The sequence below is a fragment of the Papaver somniferum genome, chromosome 7 (assembly GCF_003573695.1).
Source record: "Papaver somniferum cultivar HN1 chromosome 7, ASM357369v1, whole genome shotgun sequence".
NCBI classification, from domain to species: Eukaryota; Viridiplantae; Streptophyta; class Magnoliopsida; order Ranunculales; family Papaveraceae; genus Papaver; species Papaver somniferum.
This window is the reverse complement of record NC_039364.1, coordinates 165319273-165337288: the sequence shown is the minus strand read 5'-3', so window position 1 is coordinate 165337288 and position 18016 is coordinate 165319273. Positions and strand designations below refer to the sequence as shown.

The 18016-nt window shown below is 36.3% G+C and overlaps 1 protein-coding gene and 2 long non-coding RNA genes across 3 annotated transcripts; all 3 read left to right on the top strand.

The window, feature by feature from the left end:
* Positions 1-5433: 5433 nt before the first annotated feature.
* LOC113293145 lies at positions 5434-7628 on the top strand. Its single transcript, XR_003332071.1, has 3 exons — positions 5434-6028; positions 6342-6536; positions 7225-7628. It is a non-coding gene; the product is annotated as an uncharacterized LOC113293145 (long non-coding RNA).
* Positions 7629-14293: 6665 nt separating this feature from the next.
* On the top strand, positions 14294-16007 carry LOC113296886. Its single transcript, XR_003333188.1, has 3 exons — positions 14294-14344; positions 14448-14522; positions 15983-16007. It is a non-coding gene; the product is annotated as an uncharacterized LOC113296886 (long non-coding RNA).
* A 295-nt stretch (positions 16008-16302) lies between these two features.
* On the top strand, positions 16303-17336 carry LOC113295499 (zinc finger BED domain-containing protein RICESLEEPER 2-like). The gene is made up of 5 exons (XM_026543829.1): positions 16303-16608; positions 16698-16853; positions 16910-17003; positions 17103-17191; positions 17316-17336. Exons 1-5 carry the CDS (start codon positions 16303-16305, stop codon positions 17334-17336), a joined length of 666 nt encoding a protein of 221 aa, XP_026399614.1.
* Positions 17337-18016: the final 680 nt, after the last annotated feature.

Sequence of the window (18016 nt, the reverse complement as noted above, 5' to 3'; positions counted from 1 at the left end):
TACCAATGAAAGTATGTCCTGTACTTATAAGAACACATATGATAAATCTAAGTCTAGTGTGTGAAGACGAATTTCAGAAAATCCCCTAGAACCTATTTCTAGAGGTCCTAGACTTTGTCATCAGAAGGGTTTCTCGCCTGTGATTCCCAGAAGAAATGCTAGACGGACCCTTTTCCCTAGAAGTTGCAGTGAAAGGACTAGAAATGTTGTAATAAGACATCCTGAAAGAAATTACATCTACTCTCTCAGAACCTATGGTGAGACTATGTCTCCCTCTGCTACATAGCAGCAGAATGGTCCATTCTTGTGTTTAACTTGAGAGATACAAGGATGAGGATTTGAGAGATGCTCAAGTATTGTGATATATTTTTCTTGTCTTTGCTGTTTTACCCATTTCGCTTTGTCTTCTTGTCTCTATGATTTTGGGATGGAGGATTTTTGAAAGCTACGTAGTGTGCAATATCAATTTTAGGGCAAATGGTTTTTGGTCGGCCCACGAACGCCCGTATCTCCTCAAAGAACTCTAGGGTTTCTAGCCAGGGCATTCACGAACATATATAAATCTTATATGTATTTCATTTTTCTTCAGAAAGGAGGACTATGGAATCTGTTCCCAAAGAAGAAGTTAACCCCTTGGTTGAGGATGATCTCAAAGGATGTGGTTCTGGTCAAGAGTTTATACGGAAGAAGATGCTTGAAAGAAAAGAGTATAACACTTGGATTGGTGAATCTGTCAAGGATTTGATTAGTGTTCAAAATGAAGTTAAGAATGAACTGGCTAACCTCCAATTGCAGATAAACCAGCTGATTGATGGACATGCGAAAATCCTTGGTACTCAGAATATCTTGATCAAAAATCATAAGAAAGTTATCCTTGATTGTGCAAAGGCTCGTAATTATGCTCGCACTATTGATCAAAAATTCAACGTTCTAACTTTTGAACATGGTGTCTCTACGGTCAACAGGGTCAAGGATATCAGTGACTCCTACTTTGATGGACCATTTCAGAGGTATGAAATCATCAAGGAAAACTGAGTCTTATATGCATAGTAAGTCTTCTTTTTGGATTAGTTGGAAGAATAACTAGTGCTTTGAATAGCGATGATTGTGACTACACATAGCTATTTTTGTTTTCATCTTCTTATGTTTATTTTTTAGGTTTATTGTTATTAAATTCTAAAAATATTTGGAGGATGATGTTTATTGCAGTATTTTAATGGTTTGTGATATTGCAATATTTTTATGGGATATGTATTGTTTACGTTCGTGAACTTGAAGGTCCCATATTGCAGTCAAAAGTAAAGTCGTTCATGAATCAGTATTCGTATTGATGAAAGGACGAATGGACTTTTGACATATACAAAATATATGCCTATGCAATCATGTATTTGATGGAAAATAGGATGAAATCTTTTGTTCAACAAGGATAAAGTCTATTATGTCGTTATGATGGAAAATAGAATAAATCCTTGTATGTTATCCACGGTATTGATCTTCATTGATCCATTTTATTATGTTTTACCGTGAAGGCTCCATTGTGTGCCTTATGTTGAGCACCTTACAACTAAGTCGATTTACCTTGGCTTTGTTGGTTGTTCCATAAGATGCTATATGTCGAGCATTAGAAACTAAATTAATCAACTAGTTTGGTTATTTAGTTAGTACTCCATAAGTCTTCTTTCTTATGTTGAGTACATGTACGGTTAAGGTTGTCATATTCTATGATGAACTTAGTCAGGGTTCCATAAGTTCTCTTATGTTGAGCCCAAAATAATTAAATTGATTACTTCAATGATTAGTTTGGTTGTTTGTATTCCAATTAGATTAATTATAGGTTCTCTTGTAATTAATCTAGTTGAGTTTTCATATATTCCACAAGTTCTTGTGTTAAGTATATGAAAGGCTACACTATCATGTTCTTTGGTTAATGTAGTCATATATTCCGTAAGGTTTTCCTTATGTTGAGTATTTGAACGGATAAGTTAGTCATCTCCGTGTAATTGACTTAGTCGTAGCTCCGTGAGTTTACTTATGTTTAGCACTTTCAATTAAATTGATCACTTTTGTGGTTTGATTTAGTTGCGTATTCCAATTGAATTAATCATGGGTTTACTTGTGGTTAATTTGGTTGAGCTTTGGATATAGAAAATCATTCCTATGGTTTTTGGTGTCCAATAAAAAATCCTTCTTTTCTTTTGAAATTAAGGTCGCTCTTGTTGTTCTCTCGGGAATGACATAAAATGGGGGAGAGTTCTTTTGAACTTGTGCTTAATGGTAATATCTTGCGGGGAGTGCGGCTGTGGAATTTTATAGGGGTTATCTTGCATCTTAAAACTACTTGATGAATGTTTTTAGCTTAGGCTATTAGATTGCATCTAAATTAAGTTGGTATGTATTTTTCTTTTGGTCATGAAATGTCTCTTGTGGAAATTTCATTATGATCCCATTCTTGTACCTTTGCCAATTTTATTGACAAAAAGGGGGAGAAATATTGTAGTTCACACTACATGGTTTTCGGATCATTGTGTAGGGGGGGTGGTTTCCATGATCGAGATGGAGTATTGACTAAGGGGGAGTGATACATATCACCGTAGTATTATTGTTAAAGTCGTGATACAATTGGACTTTGATGTTATATAATAATACTATGATAATGTATAATAATGATCGAGAATCTCGATTTCTCTCGTTGTTATAGCTATGGATCTTCAACAACGATGGTGCTAAACTTACAACCTTTGGGATCATTGGAGTACTTGGAAGGATGAAGATTTCAAGGAACGTTGAAGATTAGACTATGGAATAGGAGCCGCTAAAGTTTATCTTTTTTGTGTTCCATATGTATTAATAATTTTGTCACTAAAATTGACAAAGGGGGAGATTGTTAGAGCATAGCTCGGTCAACCTCGCATGTGTTGCTATCTCAAGCATGTTTGTCAATGTTAGTGATCAAAAGTATAAGTCTTGATTTCTAGCCTACATAGCTAAGTCTCGGACTAGGATAGAAAAGTGTAGTTGAGCTCAAGGACTTCATGGCGATTCATCATACAACGAAGAAGATCTATACAAGGAACCGTGGAACTTCATCAACAAAAAGGTATGTGGAGACTTGAACTTATCTATCACTCAAAAGTCTATCTCTTCTATCTCCTACTTCTTATGAGACAAAAGTCGTGTGCTATATAGACTAGATCATACACATTTGATGTTTCGAGCTGAGCATTCATTACTTATCTTTTATCTCGAAATCGTGTGTTGGTAAAGCGTTTCGCTTTGATCAAGTTTATCTTCACCTAGTGACGAAAGTCATGAAAAGTTTCAATCACTTTGAGAATTGCTCCGACGTGAATTGGTCTGTGAATAACGACTACATAGCGTCCTCTGAGAATGTCTCAAAGATTGAAATGAGAGTTTAGATTACATAACCATGTATTCCTTGAACCGAAGTTTTCGAACTTTGTTGATCAAGAGAAATCGGGAGGATTGTTGAATTGGCTTTCCAAGTCCGCAAACCCAGTCCGCAGACTCAGTCCGCGAACTGTCGGAAGTTCTCGACCGAGAATTTTTGCTGGATTTTCCAAAACTCGTTTGTGTACTAAGTCCGCGAACTGGCGGAAGTTCTCTTTCCAAGAACTTCTGCTGAGTTTGGAAAACTCAACCGATTAAATTAAGTCCGCGAACTTGTTTGTGAACTTAAGAGGTTATGATCTAAAGATGTGCTCTGAACATGAAACATTAAATTACTAAGGAATACTTTATGCAAACCGTGGCTATAATGTTCATGAGCCGATTCAATCGAATCGAATCATCTTTGTTTCAATTGTGTCTTGTGTAGTTACATAAGATCTCATAGCAATTGAACAACTCTTTAACTAGTTCATTTGAGTCAATTGAACTAGTTATGGTGAAGAAGAACAAGGTTAATATGAAATGCTCATATGGTTAACCTTTTGGGTTACTATGTTGAACCAACATACACGTACACGTTTGGGCATGGTTTTCACGAACCCAGTAAACGTCTACCCAAGTGTGTGTGACAAGCTAAGTTTTCGATCTAACGGTTGAGAAATATTAGCTTGAATCTAAATCAGGTTTTCATCTAACGGTGAATAAGGATTGCTTTGTAACTAAGGAAAAACCATGATTTGAAGGCTATATAAAGGAGACATCTAGCATTGTGCAAAACTAATCCCCACACGTCTGTGTGCTACTAGTGCGCCCGCTAGAGTCGATCTCCACTAACCTTTGATTTTCTTCTCTAAAATCAGGTTAACGACTTAAAGACTTCATTGGGATTGTGAATCCAGACCGATACTACTTTATCGTAGTTGTGTGATCTGATCTTGCATCTTCTATCGTACGAGTACAATCGATTGATTGGCTTGAGATCGTGAGAGTTCTCCGATAGGCAAGATAAATAAGTCACAAACATCTTCGTCTCACTGTTTGTGATTCCTCGACAATCCGCTTGTGTAGTCAGGAAGGATTGTAGAGAGGTGATTGATTAATCTAGGCCGTTCTTCGGGAATATAATACCGAACTATCAATTGGTTCATGTTCACCTTGATTTTATATCAAAAGACGGAACAAAACCTAGGGTTTATCTGTGGGAGACAGATTTATCCTTTGATAGACTTTTCTGTGTGAGACAGGTCTGTTTATTATCAAGTCTGTGATTTTGGGTTACAGCAACTCTTGGTTGTGGGTGAGATCATCTAAGGGAATCAAGTGCGCAGTATCCTGTTGGGATCATAGGCGTAGGAGTACAACTGTACCTTGGATCGGTGGGAGACTGATTGGGGTTCAACTATAGTCCAATTCGAAGTTAGTTTGCAGTAGGCTAGTGTCTGTAGCGGCTTAATATAGTGTGCATTCAATCTGGACTAGGTCCCGGGGTTTTTCTGCATTTGCGGTTTCCTCGTTAACAAAATTTCTGGTGTCTGTGTTATTTCTTTTCCGCATTATATTTTATATAATTGAATAATACAGGTTGTGCGTTCGTGATCATCAATTGGAAATCCAACCTTTGGTTTTGACTGATATTGATTGATCCTTGGGCATTGGTCTTTGATACCGTCCAAGTATTCATTGTATTTGATAAAGACTCGCTATTGTTTTTAGCTTGAGTAAAAATCAAATCAAGAGAGAGATATTAACTTCTTGAGATACTTTTATCTAGATTAAGTCTGACTGCCTAGTTGATTCTCTAGCAAAGTATTTCGGAGTTAGTCCATACAGACTGCTAAGCGAAATATTGGGTGGTGTTGTTGAACCCCGCTTTTTCATTTGGTATCAGAACAGGCAAACACGTTTAAGACCTCATCAGTTTGTGTTTGTAGCAATCTGAGTGTGTGACATGATCTCATACGCATACCAAAATGCCTCATAAAGCTGTCAAAATGGCCATTTTGTTTAAGAAGAAGAAGAAAAAACCGCAATTGCTTTTCTCCGGACATACTTTTCTTCTTAAACAAAATGGCTGTTTTGAAATTGCAGAAAATTTACAAAAGCTTTCGAACACGAAGAAAGCTTGGAGATTGTGCTGTTCAGTGACTGATTTCGGGGGAGTTTACAATGGGTTATTCTCAAACAACAGTTGCACGAAGATTTGGTTGGGTTTTAGCCGAGAGATAGAAAGAGAAGATGATGGTGTTGTCACTGATAATCTGGATTGAATGTGAAGATTTGTGTATGTCGAATGGCTTCTGAATATTGGTGTGTGTGTGTTTAGTTTGTATTGTGTCGGAATTTGGAGAGCCATAAAAGGTGACTCTTGATGCAACAACAACAACAACACTGCATTGTGCTCAACAACTGTTTGCTTAATTGCCTGAACTAAAAATTGATACTGGTGCCTGAGATTTGTGGACGTGTTTGAAGTATCATGTTTCAATTAGAAACTCAAGAAGAACACTAGGAATCATCTGAGTTCAGTAGATAAAAGTGATTCGAGTTAGTAGTAGACTTGGTAGAATCAGGTGGAATTGTCAGAAAAGAGACCCTCCAAAAACATATCAAAGATTGAGTGGTAATTATGGCTCTATTTATTCACTTATGCATTTGTAGTTCTTTAGCCATACTAATAGATCCTAGCATCATCAGCCAATTAATTTAGTCACGTGAAATTCCTTATACAAAGCATATGAATTCACATGTGCTCATCTACACGGAACAATAAATGATGCTTACTAAACTGATAGAATACATCATAGAATAAGGTAAAGTTGTTCCGTAGACAAACAACGCGAAACTATATGAAGTATTAGGAAGATGCATGGAAATATAAATTATTAGAGAATTCGTGTAGAGGTTTCATACATAATTGGATTATCTTATTGCAGGTCGGATAACAGGCATAAAAGATAGCTATCTTTGCTAGCTCAGCCTCTTTGCTAAGTTGATTGAGAAGAGGAACGTCAAAGACTTGATCACCAACTCTGGCTTGGTGAGGTGGTGGTAGTGCTGTCATCGCTGTCTCTGCTTCATCAGGCGTTACAGCTGCTGCAGCTGTTGTTGCACTGAAAGCCGAGGAGAAGGTAAAAATTTTGTGTTTTTCAAAAATTTATTTGCACACCTGTATGAAAAAGACTAACTAGCATGGTAGTAACCGGTGGTACTCATTTAAGTAGCTTTCTAATTCAAATCGAAAGCTTTACTAGCCTGTTGTCATCCCAAAATATCCACTTTTAGTTCAGACACCTTATACAAGGAGGACAACGTTACACTTAAACCTAGCTACTACTTAGAATGTAATTATAAAAAAAAGGCCACTTCAAGTGCATCGTAGATCTGCCCACATTTGTTTCTTTCTATTTAACCATGGAAGGTTAGTTTGTGGTTCCTTTATGTAATTTATATGACTTGAAAATGATACACGAAATGTAAAATTTCAGATGCTACTAAAGATTTTTATTCACCAAACATGTGCAGAACTACCTAAGATTATTGTTTTGGCCTATTGGGTTTTGTTTTATTTTCCACTATTTTCAGTAATTAATCTTAACTTGCTGTGAGTACTACTATAGCAGTTGGAGCATGTAAAAAAGCAGGAAAATCATTGTTTTATGACAGTAGTTCTCTGTAACTCTCTCTGGAATGTGAACGTTATTGCGACCCATCAAGTTTGATTTTGATATATCCTTTGGTTTTAATTTCTTCTCTCACTTTTATAATGACTCTTTGTAAATTTTCTCATTTTTGGTTTTTCGGATCATTGAACTATAGGATTGTCATGAGCTCCAAGTGAATTCTTTTTTATGGACATTCGTTCTTTATCCAAGTATGCACGATGTGAATAAAAAATGCATCGCGACAGGGGCGAGGCGAAGCCGAGCCATACCAAATTAAAGATCCTAAACGACGGAGGCGAGGCAAAACCAAACCATACCAAATCAAGAATCCTAAGCATATAACGGGACGGGGTGAGACAAAACCGAGCCACCCCAAATCAAAAATCCTAAGCATGCATACACCAAATGAAAGATCCTAAGTGACGGGGCGAGGCGAGGCCGAGCCACACCAAAACAAAAATCCTAAGCATGCATCAGGACGGGGCGAAGCGAAACCGGGCAACACCAAATCAAAGATCCTAAGCAACGAGGGCGAGACGAACCTGAGCCACACCAAATCAAAAATGCATCGCAATGGGGTTGGGAAAATACCTGCAACACCAAATAAAACAAGCGTGACGGGGCGAGACAAAGCCACGTCACACCAAATCAAAAATATGGTAAATGGTTTTCGAGTCCGCCCGGTGCGTAGCACGGGTACTAACTCCATTATTATTATTATTATTATCAACTATTATTATTATTATTATTATATTATTGGATGGATATTATTACATGAAACTAGTTGGAAGGCTAATCTACCAGCGAGTCTCATGGGTAACCTAGCCAAGGGAGCTGAAACGGCGGGAGGGGGGCTGAAATTGTATCACAAGGGAGGCAAACTAACACTACCTTCCATGTTAATTCCTGCAATATTACGTCATTGGGGACTCGAACCTGTGACCTCCTGAATCGCATTAAATTTTTGGAGAACGGGATGACCAGCTGAGCTAGGGACCCGTTCAAAATCTAGATATCAAATCATGGAACAGAGAACACCAACAGATTTTTTATCACCCATCATTAATCAACATAGCATTGTTATTATTAAGCAAGACATGTTGTCATAGCGTATAGGCCAATCAGAAAAGTATTTTCTTAATCACTGATAGCATGCGAACAAACTTCATATAACGAAATCAATACCGAACACAATCACTAACATATTGAACGACAATTATTAATCTCTCAACACCTAGTCAGTAAATGCTTTGACAAGAACTCACACGAATGCAGCAGAACACAACTTAGAGAGATAGTTGGTAAAGACAAAACAATCACATTCATGCCAACATCAATAGCACACATTCACTTAACAGGGGACAAACAAGCACGCAAAGAAAAGTGGATTTTTTTTCTTATTTTATGGATGGATGAGGCGAACATTACAATGTCACAGAAAAGAACACAACGACCACGCTCAATCGTTTTTTTTCTTTTTTTCCTACTTGCACACGTGTGGTAGCAAGAGGGCAACACCGCACGTGTACCAAACGGAATTTACACCAAGAAGTATTCACCAAGGAGTTAGGGCGTAACCACGATACCATTATTCCCCAAGACACACGTGTGGGCAACGGGTGTGGTCTAGACAACCACAGACATAGATTTATCCTTCCCCAAAACAAATCCTGACCGCCATTAACATAGGCTAAGTTAGCCCGACAACTGTACTTTATATACTATATACTAATAAATATATATATATATATATTGAGATGATGCATGAGTAATTATCTTATAAACGGATGACAAATAATAAAGTCAACACTTAACAAATCCCATAAAATTAAGTAGTGATCTTATATTGAAAAGAATTAACACTTTCAGTACGTGCCAATCACCAAGTGGTCTGGTGGTTGGCATGCTCTTCCCACTGTGGAGGTAGGGATTCGAACCCTGTAATTCCTAAAATCCATTCCAATTTAAGGAATTTGGATGTAGTCTAGGGACCACTAATCAAGGGCATCAAAAAGAAAAAAACAAAAAAAAAACACTTTGAGTACCTAAGCAACAGATGAATGGAATTTTATTTATTTATTGACGTTAACATGACTACATAAAAAATACAGAAAACGCTCCATAATGTTGAATATGATTATGCTTTATACCTGCTTCCGAATTGATGAAATGTAACTTGGAAGATTACGAACCAACAACTGATGCTTCCGCGTCTGGGATCTAGAAACCGTTTATTACTGTTTCAAAATGAATTTTTAGTCTCACTGTTCTCCTTCCTATACCGCTAGCTATAAACTCTCTCGAACGAATACACCTTTTTCTCTCTCAAAAATTTTCCTTCCCTTACCTCGTGAAATAGCTCCCTATTTATAGTCTCTTCCAATCAACTAGGACCCTATGATTGAATTCCTAAGATCAAACAATTGAACTCTTTTTTTTTTTTTTTTTTTTTTTTTTTTTTTTTTTTAATGTAAATAAGAATTATATTAATCAAGAAATATAGTACAACATGTTTAAAATCTCATTTTTATCAAAATATTGGAAATAACACTAGATTTTAAAACCATGTGCTGCATGTGAGAGAACATGTGCCGAAGATGCTTTACTCGAGCTTCTTTTGCTATGTGGTCCACCGCAGAGTTATATTTCCTGTTTATATACTTTACCTGGGCTTGCGGAAGTTTCTAAGTTTCTTCAGTATTGAGTTCACTTCTTGTATGGTGTTATCCGCACTCCAAGAAGAATCTTAGAAAGACTTGTTGATCGTCTCCGCCAAAGTTTTGCAGTCTGTTACTATTGAGACAATGGATAATATATTTTTACTTAACCATGAAGATGCATTTAGTGAAGCTTTTGATTATGCATGAAAGGCTGAGGAGACCCACTCCGAACCAGCTTCAATATACATAAATGTTTCGTTGTCCACAAAATAAAGTAAAAAAGCATATCCCATGGTCGAATCTTCTTTTTTGAAAGCCGTATCAATAAATATTATCCAATCCGAAGATAGGTCAGACTATTTCTCTTTGAGGTTATTTCTTTTTTCAATCTTCATTAAGTTTTGGATCCTTGCCTGAGTATTCTGGTATAGAAATTTTTTGATTTGCTCCATAAGGTGAATCAGGTTCAGATTTATTTTCTCAAAAACTACCGAACATCTGTGCTTCCAAATGAACCAGGATATAATAGCTATTTTATCCGATAGTTGAGTGAAATTTTGGTCCGTGATCCACACTTTTATCCAATTTTCTATGGAATCCGAAGTAATTCTAGTGTTCACCGCTTCTAGAGAAAGACCAAACCAAATTTCTCTTGCAAAGGGGCAAGCGCGAAAAAGATGTTGTTCTGATTCTTGCTCTTTGGAATTACACATTGGACACTCTGTGTTTATGTCTGAATTATGCACCCCGAGTCTTGAGTTAGTTGGAAGTGCTTTTTGAGCTAATTTCCAGACGAATAATTTTATTATTGGGATTACTTGGATTTTCCATTTTTTTCCAGGGAAAGCAGGTTAATGAATTGCTCTCTGATCTTAGTTTATGAGAAAGTTATAAACATTTTTTGCCGAAAAGGTTCCTGAAGGATGATGTTGCCATCTGACTTTGTCTTGTTCTTGTCTTTTTAGCGTAATAACTAGGGTTTTCGCTTTTATTTTTGGATCAAAATAAGTATCAAGTTTTTCTTGATCCCGTATATTCTCGTGAGTGATCAACTCATTTACCCTCTGTGGAACCGGATCTTGAATATTAATGGACTTCTGAATAATATATGTGCTAGGAACCCATTTGTCTTCCCAAATTTTTTTGGAAGCTCCATTTTTTACTTGCTAGATAAAATTGCCTTTAATGAGATCCAAACCTTTTTCTATACTAGTCCAAATCCAAGATAATTTGGAAGATCTAGAGAATTCCAGAGATTATGAGTTTGAGAAATATTTTGCTTTGAGAAGTTGAGCCCAAAGTTGATCTTGCTCTGAGATGAGACGTCTAGCTAGTTTAGTAAGGAGAGCTATGTTAAACTGGTGCGGATTCTTGATTCCAAGACCTCCTTGGGATATAGGCTTGCAGATGCTGGCCCAAGCCCTAATATATCCTCCTCTGCTTTTGGGCTTGTCTTTTTTTTCACCAGAAATCTCTTTGGATTTTGTCCATATGATCTAGCGTTTCTTTAGGAAGAGCTAGCACTTGCATTTGGTAAGTTGGATAACCTTGAAGAATGGATTTTATTAGAACTGTTCTGCCAGCTTGAGAGAGCAATTTAGATTTCCAGACTTGAAGAGTGGCATAGTATTTTTGTAACAAAGGTTCACAATTTTCTTTTCTATTTTTATCGAAGAAGAGAGGAGTTCCCTGATATCTATAATTTTTTGTCACTAAAAGAACTTTTAGAATTCTCGCAATGATTTTCCCATGTTTCGGATGAATTCTGGGACTGAAGTAGATACCGGATTTCTGTAGGTTGACCATCTGTCCGTAATCTTCCCAAATCTTGATAAGATGTCTAATAAATTTTTTGCCTCACCTAGATTAGCTTTTGTGAATAAAAAACAGTCATCTGCGAAGAAAAGATGAGAGATGTTTGGGCATCTTTATTTATTTTAAGGCCCGAAATTTTCTTTTCAGAAACTGCTTTTTCTAGGAGTCTAGAAAGAATCTCCATGCAAATTAAAAATAACACCCTTCTTAGATCTCTAGAAGTGATAAATTTCGGACCCGGGGAACCATTTAGGAGGATAGAAAATGATGTGATTGAAATGCAATGCATTATTAGCTTTACCCACGTGTCACTAAAACCTAATGCTGATAGAGCTGATTTTATGAGAACAAACGAAGATATTTGCGAGAAAAGACGTATATGAAAACTTAACCATCATATTACGACATTTACCGTTCTATTTTATGAGACTATGTCGTATGATTTTCGTAGATTTAATATTATAAAGAAAAATTTTCGAGTCAAGCTTGTCTTAACAAACGGTTGAACTCTAAAACCTAAATATTATTACTCACTTTAAAAAATATTATTCTCACATTGGATATTATTATTACCAAAATACAAAAGATTTCATTTAAAATCATGATCTTAGTTGGAAGGAAATACTTGGGAATAAAGGAATCTAATGTTAAAAGTACGTCGACAGTTGGGGTAGACGTCTAGCTAATGAGAATGACTAGTGTATTCATTTGGGAATGGACAGGACTCGGTGAACCTATTAGGATAAGATTAGATTTTGTGTCCGAGTTGTTTTTTTAGCCATATTTTTTATTAGGTGTGGCTCGGTTTCGCCTCGTCCCGTTCCGATGCATTTTTAATTTAGTGTTGCACGGCTTTGCCTCGCCCGTCGCGATCTTTTTTGATTAAGAGTGCTTCGCCTCGCCTCGTCCCGTCCCGATTTGATTTGGTAAAGCTCGGTTTCGTCTCGTCCCGTCCCGATTTGATAAAACTCGGCTTCTGCTTCGCCTCGCTTTGCCCCGTCCCTATTTAATTTGGTGTGGCTTGGTTTCGTCATAAACTATTATACAGCTACGCTCGGGCATATTTGTATACTCTATAAGGTGAAAAATGCATAAAAATATGTCAAAAGTTAATATTGATTTCATTATCAACTTTGTGACGGAGTGAAAGAAAAGAATATACAATAAAAGAGCTAATTCTGCAATTGGGGAAAATATTACCTGATTAACTTTTATAGATACACAGGATTTTGCAGTGCCACGCATAGAAACCTCAGCTGGGACACACACATTGCAAGGCTGCTTGGCCCTCCACAGATACTCATAATGCTTGGGGGAAATGTACCATTTCCCACTCGTACACGTAATCCAAGTAAACCTGTTAGGGAAATTATTTAACCTAGTTTAATCGGGCCCCAAAAAACAATTAGGGCCTCATCCATTGTATTGCATCCCAAATTTTTCAGGGGTGTATTAAATTTTTTTGGAAATACTATTTTCCCCTTCACTAAAAAATAATCTTAAAATCCTGTTAACCCTTAATCCTAAGTCCCAATTCATTTCTAGTTCTAAATAAAAAAATCACTCCCCCTCTCACCCTCTCGACTCTTCTCTTCTCCACCATTAACGACTCCAAGAAAAGCAAAAAAAAAATTCACCCGAAAAATTTCAGTTACAGTAAAAGGGTCGTCAATTCGACAAGCCTAAACCCTAACGATTTTTCATATGCATATAGAGACCATAAAAAATCGTTAGGGTATATGATGATCAAGATAACGATCATATTTCTGGTTTTCATATTTTTTACCCTAGATTAGAGTCATTAACATAATATAGAAACCTATGACGATCCTCTATGAACGATCATTTTTTAAACGTTAACGACCCCACGTGAAAAACAAACAGTCTCTCTGTCCCAAAAAATTTCAGAGTCGTCTTGGTATAAACACACAAAATAACGACTCTTTCTGACCCAAGCTAAGAGTCGTCAGGGTATATCATATTACCCTGACGATTTTTCATAACCTGGAAAAGTTGCAGGTTTGAGTCATCATTTTTGGTGTCAATACATTGACGACTTTATAGAGTCGTTGAGGTATACATCCCTCGACATTGACGACTCTTTCTCTGTGTTGTGACATATATCCAATCCATGAGAGAATTTAAGATAATCTTACCATCAACACAATCATCTTTGTTGCTTGAACCTTCCCAACATCATTTCCCCTACTTGAATTACTCATTTCTAAAATCCCTATTTTTTCCTCTAAAACCTCCTCTTTAGAGCTGTCAATTAGTAACCCGGTCCGCGGGTTGACCCTAGCCCGGCTTGTTTCAACCCGGTTTGGCTGGGCTTGTTTCCTAAACGGGCCGGGCTAGGTCTGTTATATCTGACCCTAATAGAAAACAAGCCGGGCTAGGTCTAACCCGCGGGTTACCAGCCAACCCGTTAAATTAAGATAGTAACCTGTAATCGGAGGTTTCGGTAGAATTTCACCTGCTACCCAGGTAACCGGGAACTTCTCTTTCTTATCTAAGTTTTCTAAAAGAAAGAGAAATCAGAAAACAGAAAACTTCTCTTCAAGACTTCAAGTTTTAGATCTGGACTGGAGGCAGAGGTATTCGTGTTCGTCTCTTTTTCTAACTTAAAACTAAATAGGGTTGTTTTTTCTATTCTGAGTTCTAGATTAGATTTTGATCTTTAGGTTTAACTATAATGATTTTTTTTTTAATTTTCTAACTATCTGTTATTCTGTTTGATTTTCAGGGGTTAGGGTTAGGGCTTTACTCGTAATCAACTAACCAAGTTTTATCCTTTAGGTTGTTTTTTCACTTCTAAGTTATAGATTAGATTTTGATCTTTAAGTTTAACTTTAATGATCTTTTTTTTTTTCTAACTATCTGTTTGATTTTCAGGGGTTAGGGCTTTCTTTAGACTACCGTTGAAGAAGAATAGGAAAAATTGGCCGATGATTTTACTTCTACTTTCCTAATCTAGGTGAGTAGTTCTAAGTTTTTAATGCATAACTTGTTTTAAGTACTGTTAGGTGTTTGTGGAAATGATTCTTAGAACCCCAATCCCCTTTTCACGAATTTGTGTCATTTATTGTTAACTCATGTCTCTAAATGTCAATCTATCTCTTAATGTCAATCTATAATAAATTAATAATACATAGCTTGCTTACGTTATGCTTGTGAATATTTATTTGAATTACAAAGGTTTACTGATTTTGAAAATGGAAATGAACTCCATATGCAGCATGTCAGAATCAGAAAGCACATGTTTTATTTTGGCTTACATGAAAGTGTAAAAAAGCATACTTTTGTTGGCTTTGCCTTTGCCAGTTTGGGATGTGTACTTGTTGGGATTTTAATTATTGACAGCTCTAGTCCCCTGTGATGTAGCTCAAGGCTTACTAATTTTGATTTTTGAATTCTTTATGTAGCTTCCTAAGATGTCAGTTGAAGAAGACCATGACGATGTCATGAGTGAAGAGGATATCACAGTAGTAGAGTCGATGACAAGTCAAGAGCATGCTTCAAAGAAAAGGAAATTTACATCAAAAGTATGCAATGATTTTGATTGGTCACGAGACAAAGATGGTAAAGAAAAGGCTACGTGCAAGCATTGTAGGAAGGAATATGCTTATGACAGTCAGAAAGGAGGAACATCAACTATGTCAAGGCATTTAAAGAAGTGCCCTAGACTGAAGATGCAAGATGTGGGGCAACTTTTGTTATCTACAAATAATGGAGAACTGGCTACTCGTGCACGCAAAATAGATCAATCAAAGTTTCGGGATTTAGTTGCAAGACTAATTATTGGTAAAAATCTCCCCTTTAATTGTGTAGAATGGACTGAATTTAGGGAGTTATGTAGTTATCTAAATGTCGATGTTGAAACCATATCAAGGAATACTACAAGGTCTGATATTCTTAAAATGCATAAGTTCCAAAAAGAAGTTATTCGCAAGAAATTACAATGTGCTCCAGGTAAAATATGACTAACATCAGACATGTGGACCTCCGTCAACACCACTAGATACATAAGTTTAACAGTACACTTTGTTGATCAAGATTGGGTATTGCAGAAGTTTCTTTTAAATTTTTTTCCACTGCCACCACCCCATACTGGTCAAGCACTTTCAGATAAGTTATTTCTGATGTTAAATGATTGGGGAATTGAAGGAAAAGTAACCAACATCACTTTGGATAACGCTGCATCAAATACTTCATGTGTTAAGATAATGAAGAGTCGATTCATTGCAAGGAATGTTATGTCGGATACTGGGAAAAGAAACTTTCATATAAGGTGTTGTGCTCACATAATAAATCTTATTGTAAGAGATGGACTGACAGAGATTGATCCAGCAGTAATCAAGATAAGGTTAGCAGTGAAGTACCTTAAAGGTTCACAAAGAAGAAAACAAAATTTCTTGGATATTGTCAGCGATTTAGGAATGTCAGTAAAGATGGGTGTTCGACAAGATGTTAAGACAAGATGGAATTCTACTTATCTTATGTTGCAAAGTTGTATTTCTTATGAAAAAGTCTTCACTCATTTGAGGTTGGTGGACCCTGACTATGCAGAGTCTCCTAATGGGGAAGAATGGGAGCAAATCAAAGTGGTCACGAAGTTTCTCCAGGTCTTTTATGACCTCACGACTCTATTCTCTGGAAACAAGTATCCTACTTCTAATTTTTATTTTGATGGGGTTTGTCAGATTAAAGTATTATTAGATCAAGAGACAACTAATGACATTAAGTTCATCAGAAACATGGCGAAGAAAATGCAAGAAAAATTTGCCAAGTATTGGAAAAAATTGAGTCCAATATTGGCAATGGCAGTCGTTTTAGACCCTCGATTGAAGTTTGAATTTGTAGAGTTTACTTTAGAAAAGGTGTATCCTGTTGAGCGTGAAATGAAGAAGGAAGTTGATATTATTAGAAAAAGGATGGCGGTACTCTATAAAGAGTATCATACGGCGTCAACTTTAAGAGGTTCGACAACAACCAATGAAACTCAGAATTCGGGTACTGTAAATGGTGGGAATTCTGGACGCAATGGAAGTGCTTTTATGCAGGTGATATTTCTTTAAATTTTAACTGCTTGAACATTTCTATAACTGTCCATATAGAACTGGTAGTTAATTGTTGAAGTTTTTTTATGCAGGAATTTGCCGCGGAAAAAAAAAGTGGTGGTCAACAATCTGACAAGTCAGAACTAGAACAATATCTAAGTGAGTCATCAGGATCAATGTCAACTGATTTTGACATCTTGAAGTATTGGAGAAGCCAAGAACTACGAAACCCTAATCTTACAAGAATGGCAACCGATATTTTATCAATTCCTATTTCAACTGTTGCTTCGGAATCTGCATTTAGCCTTGGGGAAGGGTACTTGACAGATATCGCAGCTCCTTATCACCTGAAAGTGTCGAGGCATTGATAACAACTCGTGATTGGATATATGGAATCGGTAAGAGGCTAAGTGTCTTGAGTAATATTTAAAATTAGTTGTAAGTCTATTTAACAATATATATGAGATTGATAATTACTTATCTTCAATTATATGTAGGAGCTGCATCAACTGATGTTGAGGAAGTGAAAGATAATGATATTAGTGAGGATGTATTGGCATTTGAGCCAACAAACAACAATGATGCAGTAAGTTCTTATGCGTCTAATTAGTATCTGTACTTCAGCGATATAAAGCGGGTAATTATGAAAATTCTATTTATTTACATTAACACATCCTTTTGTTTGATATACTTTTTGCTGGAAATTACAGATTCATACTGGAGCATCTTGAAGTGATACACTTCTAGACACAATTACAAAGATACATGGAAAAAGAACATTTTTTGGGCACTGATTTAGGAAATATTTTGGACTTCCATATGATATCACTGTCTCCTATTTTTTGTATAAATATGAAGGGAGACACTAACGATATATATTGTATATGTGAATGCATATGAGGGTTTAGGACCTTTAGGTTGTGATTCAAGATTTCAAAGTCAGTTCAGTAGACGGTAGCTTCAGTTCAGTACTTTAGTTTGTCCACTTTTGTATATAAAAGGACAAACATAGATAATAGTTACTGTCACTTTGAGGATTCTTATATGAATCACAATCCTGGACCTATATCCTTAATTCCTTATTAATGAATATGATACTTTTTGTGCAGGAATAAGGAATTGGTTGTTATTATGGTCTCCTCTTCACTAGTGATGAAGTGTTTTAGACTTTTAGTAGGTGATACTCTGTGGTAAACTGGTAGGCAGTAAAAGTGGAAGTTTGTATTTTTTTTTTTTTTGGTTTTATATATGTATGTAACTATGTCTATATGTATTCCACTCCACAACTTTGGTTTGGTTCATTTCAATCATGTTTTAGTTGTATTGTGGAATCTGTAATCTGTTTTCAGTATGCACTTTTTAGTATTTAGACTTGTGGTTGTTTACCATATTCATATTTTTAGCACAAAAA